The sequence below is a fragment of the Patiria miniata genome, unplaced genomic scaffold, assembly GCF_015706575.1.
Source record: "Patiria miniata isolate m_02_andy unplaced genomic scaffold, ASM1570657v1 HiC_scaffold_1, whole genome shotgun sequence".
NCBI lineage: Eukaryota > Metazoa > Echinodermata > Asteroidea > Valvatida > Asterinidae > Patiria > Patiria miniata.
Genome location: NW_024037047.1, coordinates 24,473,161 through 24,498,949, shown reverse-complemented (window position 1 = coordinate 24,498,949; position 25,789 = coordinate 24,473,161). Strand labels below are relative to the sequence as shown.

The 25,789-nt window shown below is 40.1% G+C and overlaps 1 protein-coding gene across 1 annotated transcript in view; it reads left to right on the top strand.

Moving 5' to 3' along the window:
* LOC119726453 overlaps nt 1-18,250 on the top strand; it is a 33,296-nt gene extending 15,046 nt beyond the window's left edge. The window contains exons 2-5 of the mRNA XM_038198136.1: nt 5,070-5,156; nt 9,657-9,782; nt 12,286-12,403; nt 17,227-18,250. Coding sequence (XP_038054064.1) covers nt 5,077-5,156; nt 9,657-9,782; nt 12,286-12,397 — 318 coding nt within the window. The 5' untranslated portion in view covers nt 5,070-5,076 and the 3' untranslated portion in view covers nt 12,398-12,403; nt 17,227-18,250. The remainder of the gene's footprint in view (nt 1-5,069; nt 5,157-9,656; nt 9,783-12,285; nt 12,404-17,226) is intronic.
* Nucleotides 18,251-25,789: the final 7,539 nt, after the last annotated feature.

Below are 25,789 nucleotides of genomic sequence, written 5' to 3'. Positions count from 1 at the left end.
AACGGCCTCAGATGCAGACCACTCGGGCCCTACTCCATCTCAACACCTAGTTTTGAGTCCGGAGGCGGCACACGTAGGCCTACGCGCGGGCAGATAACATGCGATGTTACATCAATGAAAGCCGAGCTTTCGCCCATGTCGCGCGTGTGTGGCAGAGCTCAGCAACCCACCTCCTCCTGATCGTGATAAATCAGGGTTTTGTTTTCTTCCTTCGCGAAGTGATCCCGCCACAATACCGCAGCTGCTTAATGAAAATATCCTCAGCACCCGGCAGACGAGGTGTGCCGTCTTTCTAAACGGCCTTCATCAACGAACCGGCAGCTGAGGGCTCGTGAGGGGAGAAGGGGGGTCCCGCTATAATTAATCAAAAAATGGACCGGGTGCATGGGACACAGGTGTCGATTAATCAAGGCGAAGAAATGTCCGGCCGAGGCTCAAACCGGACATTTTGGTTCAATCTCGGAGGAGTTTGGCCCAATTGTTAGGGTTCGTGACCATTGGCGTCATCCCCCCCCCCGGAAAAGCGAACACCACCACCCCCCCCCCCCCCAAACAAAAAGGAGAAAAAAATTGAGAAGTCTAGGGGCGAAGTCATATTGCAATGTATATAATGCACATTTCAAAACATGGGCGTCCGCAGGGGTGTCAATGGGGGTGTAGGGGGAAAATGCCCCCCCCCCCCCCCACCGCCTAACCTCGACAAATTGATACGTGGAGAATATGCTAGAGAAAGTAGGCCTACAAGGATTTTGGAAAATAATATGCTTTGCCCCCCCCCCCCCCCCCCCCCTCTAGAAAAATATACTGGCGACGCCGACTCATGATCAAAGGGTCAGTGTTTTCGAATCCAGCTGATGGCCAAAATTATGCTGTGTCCACGGGTAAGCCACTTCACGTCCACTTGCCTCTCTCCACCGAAGAGTATATCAATGGGTACTGGAATTAACTGGGGAGTATAACGCGTGATGGGCTGGGTCATCTCAGTCGTTTTATGTCAAGGAAACTGGAGATAAGCGCCGACCTGATGAGCCATATTGGCTCGTGACAGACTTTACTTTCGAAGCAGCATGCATCCATGTAATAAAGTTATTTGTTTGTAACCATGGTTGTTAAAGTCTCAGAGGGGACTAGGCCGGTCGAAAAGCAGCCTCCGCATATTAACTGAAATGTTATTGGCCGCTTTGTGCCATGCCCGTTCTCTGATTGGCTGTGACTAGCCCTAACACTAACCCTAACCCTAGAAGTAATGCACAGAGGACTCGCATGCGATAACTTCGTGTGCGCACTAAAAACAAATTTACTTAAATCATTTACTCTGAGGAAGGTCATGTGCTGGCCGATCTCAAACTCATCCAAAATATGTCGATGCCGGGATCATATTACATCATGCTTGTAAGTTGTAACTTTGTCGTTCCAATGACAGAATTTTTACCTTATGTCCGAAGTGTGTCCGATCTAGACAGGAAATAATGAGGTTGCATGGGAATTCGGTTTCCGGTATTTGGAAACACACTGGTGCACCAACTGGGAATAGAAACCTATTCTTAAGCCCGGCGCACACCATCCTGATTTTACCGTACAAGCGTTACATTCACTGTGTCGACTTCCGAACAAAAGAGGTCCACATAAACCAGGTAGCAGCGACGTTGTGTGGACTTGCCCACAAATTAACGCCCCGGGAACAACTACGTTACAAATGGAACATCATAGGCGTAGCCAGCGGGATCATAAATGATCAGTGGCGTAGCAACGGGGGACGTACCCCCCCCCCCTTAATTTTCCGTGCCCCCAGGTTCCCTCCATACTGATAATGCCCCTTTTCCTTCCCCACCCAAAAAGGGCTTTTGTAATTTGTACTTGTTCAGTTAGCCAAAGGCTTACTCAATGGATATAGCGAGGCATTATGGGGCCCAACTGGGAAAAACTGCAATAGGACGTTTGTGATATGTGCCCCCCCCCCCATGATATTTTGATCCCCCTGTGGTCCCCCTCCCACTAAATAAATCCTGGGTACGCCACTGTATTACATCATGTTTGCAAGTTAGAACTTTGTCGTCTCAATGAAAAAAATGTTTACCTCTGGGTCAGGTCGATCTATACACCAGAGGGCACTTTTAACGCTCTCTTTCGGCGAGGTTGCAAAGTACGCTCTGCAAAATGGAATAAACCAGTGTTGCTGCTGGTTCTGTTGACTGTAACAGTGAAATATAGACGAGGTCACATTTATGTTTCAGCTGCGGACAGCAGCTCAACAAATCGTCGTGTCTCTCCGTTCGTGAGTAACAAACGTTTTATTGCAGCCTTGCATTGCTATACATGTATATCAACTCGTACCACAGGCCCTGACCCTCTTTCGTGGCACTGACCTTCAAATGCCATCATGTGGTCACTGGGGTTAAAACCTGATTTTGTACTCAAAACACTACTCCTTCCATAAATTAACGGGCACAATCACATATCTCGTGCATGAACAGGGTGACCGTAAGGTCCGAGCCAAATTCTGCTAAATGCACATCAAAAATCTGTCAGATTTATCAAAAATCTGCCAAATTCCCCAGAATTATTCGAAATACACTATAAACACTTAAAATCACGTGCAGATTGGTAGTATTGCCTTAAATAATATTACATAATAAACAATCTAATCACATAAAGATGTTGTGAAATTATTGGTAAATTTCGGGCAAAATGCGGATCCTGCCGGCGTCGAGGGCCGTTTCCCAGTGAACCTCAGCAGCTAGACCAGCCAACCTGTCCCGTTATGCAAGGGTTTGTTTGAAAGGATTGAAGCTTTTTTTAAATACATGCACACTTTTTTGTTCAAATTTGCTGTTTTTCTGTCAAAGAAAAACGTTTATGCAGAATTCTGCCATAAATCTGCCAAAAATATCCGTTCTGTAAAATTTTCTGTCAAACTTGTTTTTGAACAAAAATTCTGTCAAAGTTAGCCGAAAATCGGCTGAAACGGTCACCCTGTTCCTAGATCTTTTCAAGCTTGTTTGTAGTTTACCCGTATATACGTAACATCAATGTATTGTTTACAGCAAAACACAGTTTCACGATGTTTGGAGGTTGAATTTAAGTGGCTGATATCGAGTAGGCCTAATGATGTTATCAAACCGATCGATAAATGTGGCGACAGTTCGGGCAATGAAACAATGGCCTAGCCATGAAGTTAAAACAATTTTTAATGTAAGCACGCTTACATGCTGCAGGAGTGTGCCAAAACAGTTGAAACATTGAGAAAACAAATAATTAAAACTATTTAATATTTTTTCTTCAATTGAATTATATAGTGCATGTACATTGAAGCCCGACTATTGTTCAATCCACTTCTTTTTACCCCATTCCATTTGGGTCCCTAGATCCAGATATACAATCAATTAAGTGAAAGGGTGTAAATGTTACTTGGCCCACTCTCACCTGGACATGCTGAATCTGGGTTAAGCATTGAAAAGGCATTGAATAGACACTGAAGTTGGTGACTTCACAGGTGAGAATTACCCAAGGAAAAATGTACACCCTTCCAACTTAATTGATTGTATTTCTGGATCTGGGGACCCAAATGGAATGGGGTAAAAAGGAGTGGATTTAGCAATAGTCGTGCTTTATTTTAATGCATAATTTTGATGAAGAAGCAAAAATAGACATAGTTTTAATCATTTGTTTTCTGAATGTTGCACTTTTTTGGGCACACTCGTGCATTGAAGTCTCAATGATTTTTGATGACAACTTGCTTCAAAATAATGATGTACATTTTGAAGGAAGTTGTCATCAAAATCATTGAGACTGCAATGCGCAAGACACCCAACCTTTTCCCCAAGGCCTACTTTATCTTCCACCTCCTTTCCAATAGTACCATAATGGATACGAGGTTGTCAATTCACCAGATGCTATCAATATATTGGCCCCTCCATCATCAGTGCGGATTAAGTCACGGACACAAGTTGTATCACCAGCCCTCATTCCATTGGGAGAAATTCTACAGACGAGCTAAAATACATGTTCAGGGGCCTGTTGACTGATTGCTAGGTGTTTATTGGTTGACGCGCCGCGTGCTGCGCGCGGGGCTAAGCTTTTTGTCTCTCGTGTGGTAATTATCCATATCGCGCGGAAAGCGGCGATTGAAAGAAACGAATTAACATTAAAGGCGAGACATGTAAGCGCCTTGCCTAAAAGGTTGCGGGAACCAGCATTTGGTACAAATATTAATCGGAAATTGAGCAATGATTTACCAATAAAATACCAAATTGACTAAAGAATGCCTACCGTCTTGGAATGAACGCTTTAATAATTGACGACGAATTTCATGAATAAGCGGCGTACCTCCAATTTCAAATTCCGAACGAAGACGCAAGGAAATCTCGGCGTACCTCCAATTCCAAATTCCGAACGAAGTCGCAAGGAAATCTTCTCAGGATCCATCAATAATTGCATTACTGTGAAATTAAACCGAACAAGATATGAAATTGGAAATTTAACATCTGATTGTCCATAATAGCCAAAGTTTCCTGTGCATCATATCATAATTTGCTATGTTTATTGGTACAGAAACAGATTTAACAAATATCTTAGCCTATATTAGTGTCACGTTAATCGAATTAAAAGTAAACTGTGATAAATTAGTCGAAGCGACGACGATAACGCCATTTGGAGAAACCTAAGTTAGAAACACTTTTAAAAGGACAATTACAAATTTCAAACTAGATATTGGCTATTAAAAAGGCACCTTTCAGAGGACGTCACATGACACATGATGACGTCATCATGACGTCACAATTCCACGCACGACTTTACTATGGGATTTTAGTGTATGCCAAGTTTCATCAAGATTGAAGTCTGTTTATTGTCTTAATTGATCCCGAGAATGAAACATGTTTTTAGTCTATGAGATATATTTAGAAAAACAAGGGAGAAGAAGAAGAAGAACAATCTGAACAAAAACAATGCTGTTTCGCTGTTGGCGAAAAAGTCAATGATACTTACAAACGGAAGTTTATGTATTGAGAGATATGAATAACACTCATATAATTTTATGCATTGTTTTATTTTTTACTTTTTTTTAACAGAACCATAATGTCGCAGCTTACATTGCTAGCCGTGTGTGGCGTCGTTCTTCTACTGGCCGCTCATACACACTGTACAGACGAACACAGGTGAGTAAGCCTGTATTGAGTATTCTGTGGCTACGGCTTAGATTGTTCTCCATTGGGCCGGTTTGGTGATTAGCCACAGCCGTAGATTTTATACCCGTTTCGAACACTGCCCTATTTCCGACGATTAAAGTTATCCCAGTGACACATTAACCTCTTCGCAAATTTCAGTATCTCCATGCTTTTTAAACAAAACAAATTGTTCAAAATTTCGAACCTAAAATACTAGCATTCTACCGTGAAAGTTGTTTGGCTAGTTGACTTTAGTTATTTTATAAAAAGGAACGTAGATTCATTCTTACGCAACTTTCGCTATCGCCACGATTTCTAAACGAAAAATTTGTTCAAAATTCCGAACATAAAATACTAGCATTCTACCTGCCGTGAAAAGCTGTTTGACATTTCGACTTTAGTTATAACAAGGAACGTAGATTCAGTCTTTAGGTTGCTACGGCCGATTTGGCCACTTACGTTATACTTTATTTTGAATGAACCCTTGAAGCTCAAGTTACAGTTACACAGACACAGACAATGTTGATGATGTTCGCGGGCAAAATCTTTGAACCTCTTTTTCTCCCGTTTTGAAGACCGTATCTTCATGCCATTTCGGACTCTCTGGAAAATTGTAGCTCATCTGGTTGGAATTGGGCCACAAACTGAGATTTATGTTAAAACGTTGAAGTTACAGAATCCGAGTTTTTAGCCTATTACTTTTGCAAGCTCCATTCTCGCGTATAGTTACAAGCTCACTATGACCAAAATTTCTGAACCATTTCTGCCGACCAATTTTGTTCCTATAAGCTGGCCAAAAACATCAGTTTTTTTCTGTGGCTTTTTCTATAATTGGCAGGAGGTAATGCAACACAATGAATTCAGATCAAAGATTGACCCACCGTGTAATTCCGGAAAAGTGCATCTCGCACGGATTATTGGGTGGAAAGTGAGCGAAGAATTTGAACCTTAATGAAATCAGATACTGATTGCTACTCGATGCGATCGGAACTAGGTCTTCCTTGCATTATAAAAAAAATATTTTATGTCTGTGGGTGGGAGATTGCGGCAAGGGCCAAGTTGGGAGGATTTGCGGGCTTGCTCTGCCTGACCCTGTTGATCCCTCGGTAACCACGGGCAAAGTCCCGCTTCCCCCTCCGCGTAATACCGCCAGTAATGAGCTCCGTGGTACAGAGGGATCACTCCGGGCAGGAAGAATTCCTGTCGATGCTTTCTCGTCAGATTGATTTTCTGTATGAGAAATGCATTGCACTTGTTACAGCACAGTGAACACAATATACGGAGGTTTCTTATACAGGGTGAGTAAATAAAAAGAACGAAACCCAAATGTCGGGACTATTGTTTTAGTGAAGTTCTGCATGTAGCACTTTCAAAATCTAGGACATTAAAGCCCAATTCATAAGCTTTCTTTTAGTACAAAAATCATTCAAATCACTTATGTACTTTTCAAGTTACGGAATTTTAAACACAACCACCGTTTTAAAGTTCTGTCCATGGATCAAAAAAAATCCTTGAACAGAACCTTAAAACGGTCAGCCCCCCCCCCCCCCAGCTCTGTCCGGAAAAAAAAAATTATCATACAAATTCCTAAAACATAAAATTATTTAATGTCCGCCTGTTCAAAATACGGTACACCATTCTGTAATCTATAGTGTTAATAATCGTCGAATTTGAACAGCGCCCCCTATTGAAATATGGTACCAGCGGCCCCCCCCCCCCCATTTTTGGAATTTACGGAGGCCAATTAAGTGCCCGGAGAAAAAAAAACCTGTGTACATTTTCAGATTTTTTTGGCTGATGAACCACCCCCCCCCCCCACCCCCTGCGAAAATTCCTGGATCCGCCCCTGGACACCACGCGTACGAAGTAAGACCCGAGTGGAATTGAGTGCGCGCTATACGCGCGAGTATTTTACAGAACCGAGTGGTTTTCGCTTGAAATCACGAAGTATTACACTCATGTACACTACGGTGCACTCTATGGTCTTACCAGGAAATTAACTTTCATTAACTGCCGACCGACCCCCGGCAAGCTCGGTGGACGAATGGCAAGATGAAATTTCATGGGTATGTTCATGAATAGTTGTTGCATGTACCGAGCTTCATAATTTTTCGTCACTCGATGGCCGAGATCTTAAGGGGGGGAGGGGATCCCCCCCCCCCCCGGCTGAGAGATGGTCAAAATAGCCTGGCCCTTTTATGGTTAAAGGCTTTCATTGTCTGTAATCCCACAAGAATACGGATTCAACGTTTTATCAAATAGTATTTCCGTGACAGTGTTGTAACTTAGTGAAAACGAAAATCGTTCGCCCCTCAGTGCCCGATGTGTAGCGGTTTTCACGAAGTAACACTGGCGTGAACTTGGGCGTTACTTCGAAATGTCTGAAACGCGAACAATGGCGATTATTATTTTGCATCACCTTAAAATATATGAAAAGTAATGCTTATTAAATCAAGAAACTGGCATGCCAGTCGCTTGAAATGTCTGAATTCTAACATAGCCAGTTTTTTGATAGGCTTACATTTCAGGTATTTTGAGGTTAGCAGAATGTCGGAAACGTAAGTTTGTTTTTACAGGTTGATATAAAATGTCTGAAAACGGTGACCAAATGTCTGAAATTATGATCGTCATTCACGTTTCAGGTTTAATACGGAACACAAGCGTTTCAGTCATTTTTGGTTCCTAGTCTCAAATTTGTGAGAAGTGACATTAAACATCTCGGCCCCTTTCCATACAACAGTGGAGTGGAAACCGGTAGACCATCTACAACATTTCTAGTTTTTAAGAAGTGACTTCCAATTTTCGGTCGAAACTTTATCATACAAAGGAGCGGAGCAGAATCGGTCAAAGCAAATTGACGCAGGACCTACATTGATTATGCCAGGTGTTGGTGAATATTTCTCAGCTAATGTTTTGTCAAGCATATAAGTTTGGCATTAAAGCTATATTTTGTACCTAGCTGAGCAACGAAATTGGCCCCTGAACATGAATAACAAGAAGGCTTGTTGAAGAAACGAAATATGTTTTCTGGTTGAAAAAACATAACCTGGAAGTTAGAAATGTTACAGACAATACCCAACAGAGTTGGGATTTGGCCGAGAGCTGGAATTTGAAAATAAAATGTCAAAATAATTTTTGGCGGGGGCATGAATTTGCCAGAGCTTGGCCTTCCGTTTCCCCTTGGTGCTTCGCCTACTGATTGATAGTGTTCTCGTGTTACACATTTTCGATCATAACCGAATAAACAAAGTGTCATGTACAATCGATTTGATTAACTCGGCTGAATTGGGACCGAAGTCACGTCGGACGCTGACATGGCCAAGTCGACAAACAACATAATCTGCAAAACCTGTGTGACTGGCTTTACTGACATCCGTATTTGCCGAATTTAACAAAAAAACGGAACGACATTATTGACTCTGCTTAATATTCGGCCGGATCTTGCAAATCCAGGAAATGTGCGTCCGCCTCCGCAAAACTAATCTTTAAATTAAAATGACAAAAAAATACAGCATCAGAAAATTAAATTTTGGTGAAAATGAAAACCATAATGTTAAATGAGACTCAAGGGTTTACAAAGTGGACAGGACCAAAACATTAATTATTTTTAACCATTTAATGTTGTTACTTAAAGTGAAATTAAGGTAAAGAGGATATTTGTGCATTTTCGTTGTAATGAAGGAGTTATTCATGAAGTAAATATTAATTTATTTACCGTATTTTTTTCTCTTTTACTTTTACTAGATATGCTAGTTACAAAATGAGTAAAATGCATGAAATCAATCAAAATCGTACCAAAACATTTAATGAGGCAATAGAAAATTAAACGTATGGTAATTTTTTTTTTTAATTACAACTTCGGGCGATTTCTAAAAAATATTAACACAATTCGCTAATGACTGCCTTTAATGCAAGGGTTATGTGCAGAGTGATGTTGAGTAGTTATAGTTGTGACAAGGTAATTTTCAGCTATTCCATTCAGAAATTAGAGGGGAGGCAATTATCGGAAACAAAATAACTCATGAACACATTGGCGTGAGCTACAATGCGACATACCTCAATTGTTGCGTGTAGCAACTGTTTCACATTGATAGCAAAGCACGTTGCCTGGTCGCAATATTTTCTTCTCTGACCAGCCTAATAAAGTCATTTACCTCAATACGCGTGCGTGGAATATATCACGTGAGCGAATTTTGAATCTCAAATTGTGGTTAATCATGTCCTATATCCATCGATGAAATAAATTTCACTTTTTTATTCCTAATTTATGTCACTGTAGGATTTTAATTTTTGTTTTGTTAGAAGGGAAGAATTAAGTCCGAGAACCCTTCTGTTACCAACTGACGCATGCGCATTATAGTCATTGACTATACCTGGTTGCATACAAAAAATAATTGTGGCCTGGTCTTCAGAAAAGAACGCCCTCAAATCAGAAAAGAATGCCCTCAGTGAGTCATGCATAAGATCATGGTATCATATTTTATTTACCAGGGAGAAGAGAATAGGAGACAACGATTTCTTCCAGGCCAACTACAACGCCGCGCAGGAGATGCAGAGACAGCAAGAACTCAAGAGTTTCTTGGATAATATGATGGAGTCAGTTGGAAAAAGATCAGGGTAAGAGAGAGCCCCTCCCCCCACCCCCACAAAAAAAAATGTGGCTCGAATACTGAACTCGTATCAGGAGCCACACACCGGTGATAGCAACATTTGTGGGAAAAGTTGTTTTAAGGAAATCGAAATCGGGACTGCTTATTTACTCAATATTCCTATGGAAGATCTTACCTGGTTAATAACCAGAGAAAATCAAACGCTCAAAGGTCACAACCCACGAACTTGAGAAAAATACTGCAGCTTTTTTTGGAAGAACTCTCTGCAAACATCGCCTGAACTTACAGGATAACTAAACATCTACAGGTACATAACTAAATGTTTCCTAGATGTTACATGTAACCAGGTAAGCATCCTCCATAGATTCAAGGTTCAAGGTATATTTATTTCCACGGCATCAAAATCAATCAATAAGAGAAAATAGTTACAAATAATACAACAACCTACATATACTATAGAAAGTGAATGTTTTGAAGGCACTGCAGAGGAGCCCATTACGAAGCTCGTTAATTGAGCCCGAATCAAGAGAAAGGAAGTAATATACAAAGAACAATATTGAATGGTCAAGTCACACGTACATAACACGAGGTAAGACTCAATGAGCATGCTGTATTTAGAGTGATTTACAAAAAACAACATATCTAAACACAGTACATGTTCAGGCATTCGTACAATTTATAATCAAGTGAAAAAAGTCCCGGATTCGATTCCATCTTCTCTAAACAACTTGTCCACATATGTTGCTATCACCGGTGTGTTGCTCCCAATACGGACGAAGTTTAGTTCTATTTTGAGCCACATTTTATGGGGCTAGGTAAGAAAGAAGGAAACAAAGTTAAATCATTCATCCCTCGCGTTAAATATTTACTTCAAGCGGGAAGTCAAATGAGTCATATTGTTTGGGTCGTTGGTGTCTAACTGGACGAGATATATAGCACCAGCAGCTGTTCACGGCCAATCACAGTTGTTGCCTTCCTGACGTCATGAATACGTCATCACTCCTCTCATGCGGGGTAATTCTACCATGTGAAAGTTGTGGATTATAAATCGTACGAATGGGGGGGGGGGTTCGGTTATGTGACATGTATCACATGATGATGATGCGCTCATTTTTATGCCGCGTGTATGATTGTATATAGAAATACTTGGATCTATTCAACTTTTTTTCGACACTGTCTATATAACACACACCTTCATCGTCTGAACAGTTGTTGGTGCTATATGTCACTCTGCGATGTAAATCAATATCACAGTTGTTTGCTGCAAAAACACGCGGTTTACAACGGCGGCACGAGTTTAATAAATTTGCTCTTCGTCAGATCGCATTTCTGCGTCGGGTGATTTAAATTTTGTATTAGGTTTTGCCCTCCACAGACGTTATAAACACTGAATACTCAGTTTTGTCCCCTGTGATTGTGAGATTGTCTTATCACAAACTACAGGGTGTATGGTGCAAAAAGAAGGAAACCCACTTTTTACAGCAATTATACTTGTTGGGCATATTTCACAAATTCAAATCAATGGAATTAAAAAATTGATCTCTAAGGCTAAAAAAAAAAGTCTCCGGTTTCTGGTATGGAGCTTGCCCAAAAAGTGATGCGGCGACGCGGCTTTTTTTTTCACCTGATTTTTTTGCTTCAAATGTGTGCTGATGACTGCAAATGGTGCCCGACTAAACTTAGTGCAAATATATGGGAGTCCAGAGAGGCCACATAAAGCTTATTCTCGACCATAACCCAATCTAAAAACACGTTAAAATTGTTCAGCAGCAGTATTCCAGTCAAACCAGTGAGTTTGGCGGTTTTGAGACATCATCTTTCATTGAAAAAAAAAACTTTTTCATTTTGCCGACGCGCATGGCTACGGCGACGCGCGCGCATACCAGAAACCGGAAACTTATTTTTTTTTGGTCTAAACTTAAGTGACGAAAAAATGATTGCAAATGCATATTTTGTCTCTGAGATATGGTAGTTAAAAAAAAACAGTCCTGAATCCTCAAATTTTAATACAATTTTGCACACTCCCTAGGGAGTTAGGGTTCAATCTCATGTGCCAAACCTGTTTGTCCACGGACGGCTTTATTCCATCCTCTTGACTGAGCTCCGGAGCTTGATTTGAAGACAAAAAAACTACACTAGACTGACACGTGGAAAACAGTGATTTTGGTGACTCGTATTCAAATTAGCATAATAACACTATTCTTGCGATTTTTCAAAGATTTTTTTTTCACCACGTATGGTTGAAGAGCTATACATTACTACATTATAAAAAAAAGTTAAAATGGGGTACGTAAGTAGGTTAAAATTCCTGTAAAAAATAGGTTTTTAAGCTTTTTGCACCACCCTGTACTGGTGCAGACATCTTGCCATTCGTCCACCGAGCTTGCCGGGGGTCGGTCGGCAATTAATGAAAGTTAATTTCCAGGTAAGACCAACCAGCTAGGAGCCCTTAAATCAACAAGAATGTTGGAGTCCTAATAATAATTTTCTTGCTATTTTTTTTCCCGTAGAGTAAAAAGAAATGACTTCGAGAACGATTTGTACCAAAAGGACGGACTGGACAGCGAGATTGTTAGGAGACTAATGGCGAGGTACTTCGACCAATTGGATGCACAGTCCTAGGAGTAGGTAGGTCAAAGGTCACATATACGCCAAACAACAGAGGGCGTCATAGTGAACAATGACATTTGACATTGAAAAAGCAGAGGTCGCCATATGGCACCAATGACCTTTGACACTGAAACAAAAGAGGCGTCTTAGGGTACCCAATGACATTTGACATTGAAACAAAAGAGGGCGCTTTGAAAAACGTCAGTTGTTTAAAACTTTAAGGGTCCAGACAAGTAAACATTGCCATAGACCTTAGCGGGAATTACGCGCACTTCTCAAAATTATTAAAACTATACTCACAACTCTCAGAGATGTTCAAGACACGCATACAATTAAAGCTTATTTCTTCATCTTCTACTTTCTGTTAATTTTTTTGGGGGGTAATCCAATGCCTTTCTTGACAAATTTGCATCCGAAGATGATCACCCCTAAAAGTAGTCATGAAGACCATCGCCATTTTGAAAAACGACGCCTATGCTCCATTGCAAAATAGAGCGATTTTAGGGCCAAATTTCAGAGAAATACATGCTCACAGCCCTGTGCAAGGCTTCAACCCTTCTTTTGTACAAATCCTCAAGTTCACGGCCCACAAATTGCTCTCATACCGAAGAATTTGAGGGCATGTAAATCGTGATTTGGCCGGCGTAGGCAATTTGAGGCCAAATACTGGTCTGGCCCCTTTAAAGAAGCGGAATTTCACAATTTCACCCAGACCACATTTAAGGCATGATGGATGCATAAACGTGAAGTCAGTTTTAACAAGCCTGAACATTTATCCTTTCATTTGTTATATGAAAATGTGTCATTTTAATATTACCTCAGATTAAGGGAAGGTGACATATATTTTGGTGGGGTCTGGCTTCCTCAAAAGTACAGTTTCAAGCGTGAAGATCGTCGGCCTATTGTACACCGACCACATACAGTGTGACATTTTCTGGCTGCTCACCCAACGTGAAATGGGTATCATTCATTCCTACGCGTATCTGTCTCAATTACAGTGACAATATACCTTTTTGTCTTGCCATGCGTTTCACTTTTTTTCCTTATACAAATTATACATATAATTTTGGTGCGTTCGTCATTTTGTTTGCGCGCAAGTCGTCTATTTGCCATTGATTGTGATTGAGTATACCGAAACAAGGTCTCTGCATAGGGTGTGTGCACACGGCTCCACCATTTACAACCTATTATCTGTCATTACAGAAGGAAAAGGAATATAACGTTGGTTTCGAAGCCGCGCGACATGATGAATTATATTGTTCGCGCGCCTAGGATGTACACACTATGCCTATTGATTTGGTGCAATCATTTTGTCCTCCATGCCTGCCAAGAAAATAACAAGGGAGAAAGCGTCGGCATTTCCCAGACAATTGATGAAAATTAATTGCAAAAGAAGTGCATCCTTCGTCAATGTATTATTTTCAGGGCTGTATTTTTCAACCGTCCCATTTTGATCCGTAAAGGGAAGCTTGAATTTTAGGGTTCGCACTCTGTCTATGCTGAATGTCAAAAATGAATGGTTGTTAAATGTTTCGGTTCCCGCTACGTTATGTGTTAAGTGTTAAAAAATCTTAGGGAGCACAAACTAAACACGAAATAGTCGTTGAGGTACTAAAGAACACGTATATACGTGGACACGTTTAATATCTCCCTACTTTCGCAGGGGCCCCCCTCAATGGTGGAAGCATTGTGCCAGTTATTGTACAAAGCAACTGCCCCATGACGGATTACCCGAACAACAGCTAGCACCATGCTTTCGCCATGAAAGGGGCCTCAACTAGTGAATGTATAATCGTTTCGTGCTCAGTTTAGTCTATTTTCCCGCGTTGAATAATAATCAAGGAAGGCTGTGCGATAATGTGTGGTCAACTGAATTAAGTTTCCTCAATAGCAAAATGTCTCACTGTAATAAAAAAAAAAACTTAACTCTCTCACGTGTTTCGGGAACCTCGCACTAAATTTACAGATCGGTGCATCAAAGCGAGTGCAACTGAACTGTTTCAGTGAGAATTAACCAACCAACAAGCGCATACCAAAAGTGATCCCCCCCCCTCCTGCCCAACATGCCGAAATGTTGCCCGGAATACGAGCCATTTCTGATTAGACTTATCTTAAGTGGCACGCCCCTAAGTGACAAATTTATCACTGCTCTTGCCATGGAATTGGGGCAATCATTCTTGAGTCCTCGCCTCCGCTCGGGCCTCTGTGACTATGTATCTAGCATCGGAGCACATCCTCTGAATGTACTGTGTCTGTTTCTGGAGTGGAACCCGTTTAGTTTGCCGGGCAATCATTATGTAAACACGGGACCGAGGCGCACTTTGAGGCGATGCCGACACTAACTCGCATCAAGGGAGGACTCTTGGTGACAGCATTGGACTAATAGGCCGTGCCAAAATTGGCGCAATGAATAATCAGCGTTGATGGGGCACTTCCGCAGTTCGTCCTGGAAACCGGGATTCCGGTTGAAACATTGATAAGAAAATATCAGAATGAAATTACCTTTCCAAAAATGTTATCTTGCTTGGGAGTAAAGATACATGTTCGATATCTGGGTTTGTGGCCTAATTCTGCTATATTTTGTTTTAAAGGAAAAGTTTAATGCATCGCTATCGACAGAGATTCGGTGCGACGCGTGCCCCAGGCGCAAAGTGTACGAAACGCATGCGCAGTGACCTTACGCGTCGATTCCGGGCATAATGCGATAATGCAGACACTACTCTTTAGGAGAGGTAGAATGACGATTTGACCTGCACAGTGAAATTCGGAGTTGGTGTTGTTGTTGTTTATTTTATGCGGAACGTAATTTATGCAGCCCTCCAAATTCAACATCAAAACCAAGGTCCAATTTCATGGCGCTGCTAAGCACACGATTTTCTGCTAACAGAGCCTTTGCCTATTTCATGCAGACCGTAAGCATAAGCACAGCAACAGCACGCTTACTTCAGAGGAAAAATTTACTTAACTTAGTGACGTATAATAGAAATCTTCATGCACGTGCGACCGTGGTTAGCACATGCACGCCGTGAAATAATGCTTAAGGTTAGCACATTTTTTCTAGTAAGCACAACTTGTCTGCTAACTGTTATAAACAGCGCCATGAAATTGTGCCCAGCAATAATTCCGTCCTTCGTTTTTTTTTATACGGTCCAAGTCGAAACGTGTTCCACATTCGAAGATCCACCATTCTACAGCTTTCAATTAGAAATGTAGTCATTCGTGGATTTCAGTAATCGAAAGACAACATGGGCCTATTCCGTTAATGTACGACAGACTTCACTAGTATAACCACAAGACATGGTAATACACTGCTGGCAATGAATCAAACTATGAAGAAGTGCCATTGATGATTTTTTTTTTCAAAACCGCTTCGGCATAAGAAACTAGTTTTACGGGCCACTGAAGGCGGTCTGTCAGATGTGGAGAGAAATATTTCTCACTTTAAAAGCTTTCACAAATCATGCATGGTCTTCCAATTCTGTTCGACAATACGAGTCCAAATTTATCAGGTCCTCCGTATTTCGTTATGAGAGAAGGTGTAACCTGACGGGAAATTAAAGAGTTCAATTTTGAGTAAACTGGCTAGATGTTAACAAGAAATTGCTGTCTTGTTCGCATGGAGCATCGGGCGTAGTTTTGCTTTTTAGTTTGCAACTTTGTATTTTGTCTTGGGAGGTCCGTCCATTGATTTCCATTGATACAACGGGGCCCAATTCACAGCTATGCTTATGTCATAAGCTAAGGACCTCCACTTTAATTACATTCAATCTTCTATTCTTGCGGTAAGGGAATTGTACGGTTGAACCGCAAGGAATATATGACTTATTACGCGCTAGCTTACACATCCTTTATCTGAGGCTTTCGTACTTGTGTGGTTAGCGCAGAATATTTTTAGCAGTGTAATCAACAAGTCAGAATTCCGCGGTTTTCAGAGAATGCACTAGGGCACGTGGATTATTAGCCTTTAGTCAAGTCCAACGCGCCTATACCCGGACCATCCGGACACGTAACGCACCCCGGATGCTGGCTCGTAAAAAGACTAGCACGAGCGGCGAAGCCGCGAGGGCCTTTACTTTCTCGTGGAACTAATCACTTATTCATTTATTCACGTAATATTAATCAAGCAATATAAACCAATCATCTAACAGTGGTTTGCGGTTACCAGCAAAAGCACCAGACGACGGCTGATTTACAATAGTAATTCTGCATTTCCATTGGTCAATTCACAACGGGTAATATGCATTACGCATGTCTACCAAATCGGTAGACAAAATGTAAAGAAAATCATAATCGTTCGCCGCGAGATGGTTAAGGCCCTCGCGGCTTCGCCGCTCGTGCTAGTGTTTTTAGGCGTCAGTATCCGGAGTGCGTCACGTGTCCGGGTAAGCGCGTGGGACTTGACTAAAGGCTAGTGGATTATTAGCCACTTGCCTCGACACAGGTTGGATGAAGCCTACAGTAAGGATCATATCTCTCAAAAAGTAACCTTCCGAATTGTGCTCTAAAAACTTAATGGGAAAGATCGTATTGATGAACACCCTGTGAATTTTATTCCATCTTGCTTGCTGTCATGTAGAAGAAATCGAGGAATGTATGTGATTTCCAACGATCAATCAATTTACCGGTTTTGGAAATAAGGAAATCGTATTTCGTGATCAAAAGGCTGTGCATGGTTTTGTACTGTTCTCTCATAAGGGGTATTTACGGAGCTGAAACTTCAACAGCTAGGCTAGGTTTTTAACGTTCTTCTTTGGATTTTGATTGGCGGTATTGGAAACGAACAAAACACAAATACTCAGTGCTTGGTGCTAACTCCATAATTTTTCTTTTGATCCCAACAGAGTCTGAGGCGAGCGCGGATGACACGGATGACATTTGACCTCCACAACCCAGGCTGTCTTCAAAGTGACCTTTACTTCTTCAAACTGCGCAGACTCAAGGACCCGTCGAAATAAGGAACCAATGTAAATACTGACTATAGAACCCGCGCGTGATGAAATATGATTGAAAATATTGAAGGTCAAAACGAACTTCTAAAAGTCTAATGAAGTCCCACCATCATCCGATTCTATCAATTATGTCACTTTGCAAATCCCGTTAAACTCAGACACGGGCCGATTAAAGTACTTCTGGTTAAAACAACCGAAAGTATCTGTTACATTATTTCACTGACCAACTGAACTGTAATCATATAGCCCCTCTACCCATATCCATTATATTCTGACACTGGATCTTCAAATGTTTACTATAGGTAAAGTAGGGATTTCGAAATAGTTAATAATATTAATTTTGGATTCGGGAGTTGCACTCACTTTATTTATTTTTGTTGGGGGAGTGGCTGTTTTGTAGCGCCGGAAATGGTTTGAGACTGGCAATCATAGATTTGTTTGTTCACATTTAGCACGACAGCCTTTACTTTGGGAAGTGATTATGCACTGAAGCACTAAACCTTTATGCTTAATTTAAGGAAAAGAGCATGTTTTTGTTTGAGTATTATTTGTGTCGCGCTTTTGACTTTGGCTAAGTATTCTTTTATCCAGTAGTAGATTATTAGAGTCGCAACGCTTAGGCCTATTTTGTAAATTTAGAGGAAATGTCAAGTAAAGAAGTCTGCACACTTATTTGTACAGCTTAAAAGAAGTCTATCATCAAAGAAACAATTTCATCTTGCAATCTATTTTAAGAGAAATTTTACGACGGCCTAACTTTCACGCTACCTCGCTGCAACTTTTTTTCTTCGATTTTAATCCCAGAAGTGAGAAACCCTAGAAACAAAAGCAAAATGTGTACGTTATGCTGGCATGAACAAGCATTTTTATACGCACGAGAAGGGTTCCCTTAGTTTAATAAAAGCACCGGCAATCACCCAAAATTGTCCGTGTCCATTTTGTGTCCAATGCATATCATGGTTGAGTTCATGCAGTTTCGTGTGGTTTACTTGAAGGCATATAGGATCTTTTGCATTGATCCCAAAAGTGACCTGCCGAATTAGTATCCACAAAGCTTACTTGGACTAAAGATCACACTTGTCCTAATCCACCCGTGGATCATTCCATCTGCCATCTGGCTAGCTGTCATTGAGAAGAAAATCAAGAAATGATTTCCAACGATTAGTCTGTTTTACTGATTTTTGGAGTGTGTTTAAAATCGTGTTTCGTGATCAAAATGTTATGGATGGTTTTTCACTGTTTTCTCGACAAGTGTAATATCCACTGACCTTAAACTTCAACAGGTTAGGTTTTGAACATTCCGCTTTGATTTTGAGTGGTGTTATCATCGGTAACAAGCAAATGATCCTATATGCATTTTAAGGCACAATTTGAGTCGCCAAGCTTTTTATCAGAGAAGTGAAACCGGATGATAGCTTTGTTTGCTGCTTTCGTTTCATATCTTAAGTTTCCTTTTGAGTCGCGATTTTTGGTCAAAAAAAGGAAATCTGGACTAGTATTTACAAAGACGCAGCGTGTGCACGTTCGTACACTTTGTTTGGTCATTTCAGCAATTTAATTTAATTTAATGCGCAAATGTGCTCCCCTAACTATACATGAGGCTGAGTGTCTCGTTCCCTTTAAGCTTAGGGTGACCAGATGAAAGTCGCAAAATTCTGCTAGATGCATTTCGAAATTCTGCTAATTTATACAAAATCTGTTAAATCACCTAAAATTACACGAAATACATTGTAATCACTTATACGCACACGCCCATGTTATAAAAATGTCCTACTTAAGTTGGTATATACGTGCTTTTTCAAAATTTCGACTTTCTTTTCCGAACGAAATGTAAAGGAAAATAATGTCCTGTAAAAAAAAAAAGCTTGCTTGATTTTAAAGGCCTTTATACAGAACGAAGTAGGAGCGTCCCGCTCATAATTCAAAAGTTGAAATTAATTAATCGATTACTTGTCATGGGCCGATTTTTCGTGCGATGTGTCATTTGGAAACTCATAATTCATGTTATACTAGAAAAATATCAATTCAATTTGAAAATCTATTTCACAAGGTGCCACACCCAAAAAGCACGCATACATCAATTTAAATATAACACAATTATAAAATTGCCTGGTTAAAAAAATCAGAACAAATAGGCGCGTGTGTCTAGCCTGGCTACCATACTTTATCGTACTATACTGGGTATAGTACACGTCAGGGAACCTCAGCGCTTAGCCTGCCCCCGCTGTTCAAGGCTATATAGGCTATGTTTGAAATAATGATAACTCGTTCAAACAACTTCTACATTTTTTTTCTGCTAGGATCACCGATTTTACAGAATTCTCCTAGAAATCGTGTAGATTATTTATTTTACAATAGATTTTTAGCTATTTTCATCCCCCCCCAAAAAAAAATCAGGCATATCTAACAGAAAATCTGCTCAAATTGTCACCCTGCGTGAGATACTAATTTACATTTATATAACTTGCCGTTTAATGTTACTTTTACCATTTTACCTCTGATTATGTTGTTCCAAAATCTCGAAATTAAAATTTCTGACATGCAAAATGCGCTTTGGGAGGCATCATTTACGAAGACCACATTTCCATATGCCACACCTGCAGCCGCGATAACGAACGAGGATGTCATCCTATACCTGGCAATTATATATAAAAAGTCATTATCGAATGAATCAGGTGCAAAAATCATTGATGTATAGGCCCCCTAATGGGTCTACAATGAAAAACCAATCTTATCGAATTTCAAGGATGCTGCGCCAATTTATGGTCGCGAGCAACATCTGTGGTAAGATCACGAGAACACAGACTAGTTGCAGTTTTCAATACAAGGAAATCACACTTCGTCGGAGCATGAAACTAACCTGCTTTTACCACGGGGAAGAGTGCTCTAAAAAAATGTTGACTTCTTGCGTTTTCTCAAGGCTCAAGTTGCACTGATGTACAGCTGCAGTTGTAACACTTGAGGCAAACTTGATGTATCGGTACCATTTCGGAACCGTCTGCCACAAGAATGAGGTGAAATAGTCCATTGGGAGGCCTGAAATGCGATCATTGGAAGGGCCGATCTGGATCGGGAAATCCCTACGCAATTAAATGTTTGATTTGTCGTGCAGGGTTTTACGTCTTCTGTTACCTATTAGCCTTAGATCATTGGGATGAGTTTTCATTGAAGAAAAACAAGTGTTTTTCCGGCAATTTTGGGCCGATGAGAGCTTACGAGGCCTATTAACGATTACAATTGAAGCCGCATGTCCACATGTGGTGTCTCATTCATCAACGAGGGACGCAGAAACGAAACAAAAGCTCGTGTTTGTTGTCAAATATTTGTCATTGGTCAAATGGGATAACGATGACACCTTTTGCTAGTTTCTGTTTTGTTGGCTCTGCATATTAACCCTGACTCCCTACGGTGTGAAAACAATAAGTATCAGAGGGCCATGAGATGAAGCTTCTTAGGAAGGCATTTTGTGCTTAAATTTCTGACAACTTTTGAGACGTCCTTTTTGTGGTTCATTTTACAAAAAAATAGTGCAATTCTTTAAACATTGAACAGTTTCCATGTTTTTCTTGACAACTGAGGGTGCTGCACTGTTGCTGTGATGTCATTTCAGGAAGACACTGTTCAGTTTAGGGGTTTAATTGTGAACCAAACCAATTGATGTGCTCACTGAAAACATTAATTGTGAGAACGAATCACTCAAGACAACGAATCACTCAACAAAAGAAAATTTACCACCGCAAAGTATCCACAATTCTGGCAACTTTTGTTGCTGCACAATAGCTGCAACATTGAGGTTTTTGCCTGAAATGACATCACACTTTGCTCATGAATTTTGAAACTCGCATCATACCGTGAAATCAAAAAGGCACCCAAATACCCTTGAAAATGGCAAAACAAAAATTGAAAATAAGTAGGTTAATTGGCACACGGATGCATTTTCAATTATTGCATTAAAATAATCACATTCCATCCATGGGCCGGAAATAATGTATTATCCAGATGCAACTTCTAATTTGGTTGTGTAGAAAGTCACTGCATGGAGAGTAGAGTGCATTTTCAATGTGTTTTCTAACATCATAGGAAATGTTTCTCATTTTTAGATTATGTCTTCTCAAAATATTGGCAATGACTGACCTTCATTGAGATAATATAATGACGAAGAAAGTGACGACCCCCCCCCCCCCCCAATGCACCATTCTTTCCCATGGGCCCTTCAAATTGGAAAATCAATTCAGGATTGGTCAAAATCCGATGAAGAAGTAAAAGAAATTAATACTATTGCGGGCTTTTGCATTGAATTTTTCGTTTTAAATATAGGCCTACTACATATCAACTAGGCAGCGGCGTAGCTACGGGGGTAGAGGGGGGCCGCAGGCCCCCCATAAAAAGTTGTCCCCCCCCCCCCCTGGAAATTTGGCATCCGGAGAAAACCACAGCCGTAAGAGTTACCATGATTAGCAGGAAAAAAACACAAAGACCCCATTTTGCGCGATTTTGTGCGTATTTTTTAACAAAACTTGTTTCCTATTATTGTCTAACATTAATCATGATTTACGTTTTGAACAGCGTCCCCATGGGAAGATGGTGTCCCCCCCCCCCCCCCCCTATTTGATTTTACGGAGGGCGGGTGTCCGGTGAAAAAAAACCTGTCTACATTCGAGCACGGATGAAATTTTTGGGCGCCCCTCCATAGTAACCTCAAGCCCCCCCCCCCACCCCACACGCCCCCCCCCCCCCCCCCTCCGCTTAGGATGAGAACCCTGGCTACGCCGCCGCAAACAGGCCTATACAACATGTATTCTCTTTTAATCATCATTCTGTTTTGAACTGAATTTAAATTGAAAAAGTAGCAACTCGATATCAAAACAAATACATACATGTAGATTCTCTGGTATAGTAGATACATTTTATTAATTAATCTCTTTTCATATGTACAAACCATGTTCAGTGATTAAAATATAAAATCAACGCCAAAAAGACATTTTCAGCAACGGAAAGAAATGAAAGTTAAAGTTCACTACAATCAAGAATCGTTTCACCTCTCTAACCCAAAATGTCGAGTATAGTGTCGACATTAAAATAAAATATCTCTATTGCTCAAAAAAATTACAGGTATACATTTATTATAATTTCTGTGGATCAGGGGTGGATCCAGTTTGGATCAAGAGATTGGTTTAGCTGCCAAAAGTGTGGGGTACACGGCATTTACTGTGTTTTCTACACGAGTTGTTATTTTTTGCGGCCCAAAAGGGGGTTAAGAACCTCCCCCCCCCCCCCCCGGTAGATCCGTAACTGGGATCTTACCTATCTTGGGTTGGAGACGAAGACGAAGCTGCAGACAGAGCCGAGTTTTGTAAAAGCCCTATATATGTGTGGCTCAAACAAAACTGAGATGCTACAATGTAATTCAAGACACATTATATGAGATCCGCTCTCACGAAACGTAACCCGGACGAAGTTGCACAAGTTGTTTTCGCACATAGGGCATTGTGAAGTGATTGTGTGGTGGAAGTGACCATTTTCTGAAATTAACAACCGTGACTTTTACAACCTCCCAAAAGATGAATATTATCCATCAACCAGAAATGTCTCGTTCTTTTTTTGGCCGAGTTAGTGACAAACAGGTTTAGAGAAACGTATACAAGAAGCATCTCAATATACACGGCGAGTAAAAAAAAAACGAAACCCAAATGTCGGGACCATTGTTTTAGTGAAGTTCTGCATGTAGCACTTTCAAAATCTCGCATATGAAAGCCCAATTCATAAGCTTTCTTTTAGTACAAGAATCATTCGAATCACTCATGTACTTTTTGAGTTAGGGAGTTTTAAACACAACCGCCGTTTTAAGGTTCTGTCCACGGATCACAAAAAGTTCAGTGTTCTTTCAGCAAAACGAAAACAAATCACATAAGGATGTGGTATGAATTGTTTTCGTTTTGCTGAAAGAACGCACACTTTTTGTGATCCGTTGACAGAACTTTAAAACGGTGGTTGTGTTTAAAACTCCGTAACTTGAAAAGTACATGAGTGATTTGATTGATTCTTGTACTAAAAGAAAGCTTATGAATTGGGCTTTCATATCCTAGATTTTGAAAGTGCAGAACTTCACTAAAACAATGGTCTCGACATGTTTATCTCATAATTTGGTTGTCAGGCTTTTTATCACTTAATCCTTCTACCAGGGGTGATGGGGTCACAGTAGCTCCGACAATCATATATTATTTTGAAGCTGAAAACCACAGGAATTTGAAAACGCCTAAACCTAAAAACGATTTGTTAACCTTGTCCATGTTTTGTGGGAGCACTTCACAAAGACACCATACATTACCAACAAGTACAATTCCTAAACAACGCATTACTAGATACATTGATACTCTATAGTAAAACATATTTTATGCAAGATTATTTTTCTTATAAATGTATTTTGGAATATCGCCGACAGAGCACAAATTATTCGATTTATCATTTCAAAAATTCTTGACCATTGATCGATGAGTAAATTTGATCAATACAATTTACATATAATATCGAAATATCAAAAAAAATATTTTAAGTGTTTATGTTATGTTATATCCATACATATACAAGTTTACACAGAAAGTTGTAAAGCTGATGTTAATTCGAAATTGATTGAAGCTATTTACTTGCATATGTAACAATTGTTGGAAAATATTATTCATGTTTTTTGGTGAAATTATTGTACATATGCAGCCAAATCTACAAAAAAAACTAAAATAAAACAGGGGGGGGGGAAAACAAACCCCCCAAACGGAGATAAATACACATCATTTGAAAAGTTGTATTTTGTGGTGCTGGTCAGAAAATGTTAGACAATAATTATACATAAAAAGCAATACATTTATAAAATGTGGTTCAGAAATAAATAGCCAGAAACTGGTCGGTTTCAAGTCAAAATGACCATCATCTTTCCACCACTTGCCACTAATAATGGTAATTTACCAAATAAATTAACTATTGCCCCCAAATAAGCTTTCTTTCTCAAAATCAAACTTTTTGGAAAGTTACCCGATCTTCTTAGAATCACCTATATTATTTTTACTAATTTGTACCAGATATTTTTGGTACATCCAAACTCCTCCTATGCTTCAAATTATCAAATACCAACCCAAACAAGTTGATATTTCATAGGGCAAAAAAATTCATTCAGCAATAAAAGTTGAATTTTGCTTTTCTTGCAATTTAAGTCATTTATTTTCTTCAAATTATTGAGTAATCAATCATTCTTGCGATAAAATTTGACACACTTTTCAATCAGCAGTTCTTCAAAACAGTACACAGTGCATTTAAATGCACTTGACACACCATTAACATGTTTATATTGATTTAAAAAATGTAAAATTTAAAACAAAATGGACTCTTGTTGAAAAATTAAAGTGCAACTCCCAAAATACAGGGTGAGTAAAAAAAAAACGAAATCAAATCACATAGGGATGTGTGTGAATTGTTTTCGTTTTGCTGAAAGAACGCACACTTTTTTGTGATCTGTGGACAGAACTTTAAAAAGGTAGTTGTGTTTAAAATTCCGTAACTTGAAAAGTACAGAAGTGATTTGAATGATTCTTGTACTAAAAGAAAGCTTATGAATTGGGCTTTCATATCCATGCAGAACTGCACAAAAGCAAAAGTCCTGACATTTGGGTTTTGGGGTATTTTTCACCCTGTATTTCACAATTAATTTCCTTACTATGTAACAATTATACCAATTGCACATGATTGAACCGTGTCGGTTATGTACAGAGCAAAAATGTGGTTGAGTCCGCCACAAGTCCATCACAAGTCCATCACAAGTCCATCACAAGTCCTCACAAGTCCATCACAAGTCCATCACAAGTCCTCACAAGTCCATCACAAGTCCATCACAAGTCCATCACAAGTCCTCACAAGTCCTCACAAGTCCATCACACGTCCATCACACGTTCATCACAAGTAAATCACAAGTAAATCAGAAGTAAATCTCAAGCAAATCACAAGTCCAATCTCAAAGAGTGGATGAACATTAACAAAGCAAAGCCTTTGTCAAAGCTACTTTGAACAGCTTGTGAGTTGAATTGTGACAGCAGGACTCACAGGGACTTGTGATGGACTAGACTACATCTCTGGTACAGTAGCCTGCTCGTTCCAAAATTCCAAACTTGGAATCAATTATGACTCATTTTTCTTTTCTTCTTGGAATTGGACCTAGTCTTTGGTTCAGGGTAAGCAATGTGCTAACTTACCTTGGTCATTTACTAAACCTTGATTTCGTCCCAAGCTTTGGCTTCAACTCTGGTTCCACAATCGTTCAGTAGTCCTTTATATCCAATTAAAATGCAAATAATCTACATTTGCCCATATAATGAAAACATCAGATCTAGCTAATGTGACACATGGATCCACAATGAGCCAAGGTCCTTCCCCCTCCCCCCTCCCCCCCCAAAAAAAAAAAAACCCCAAA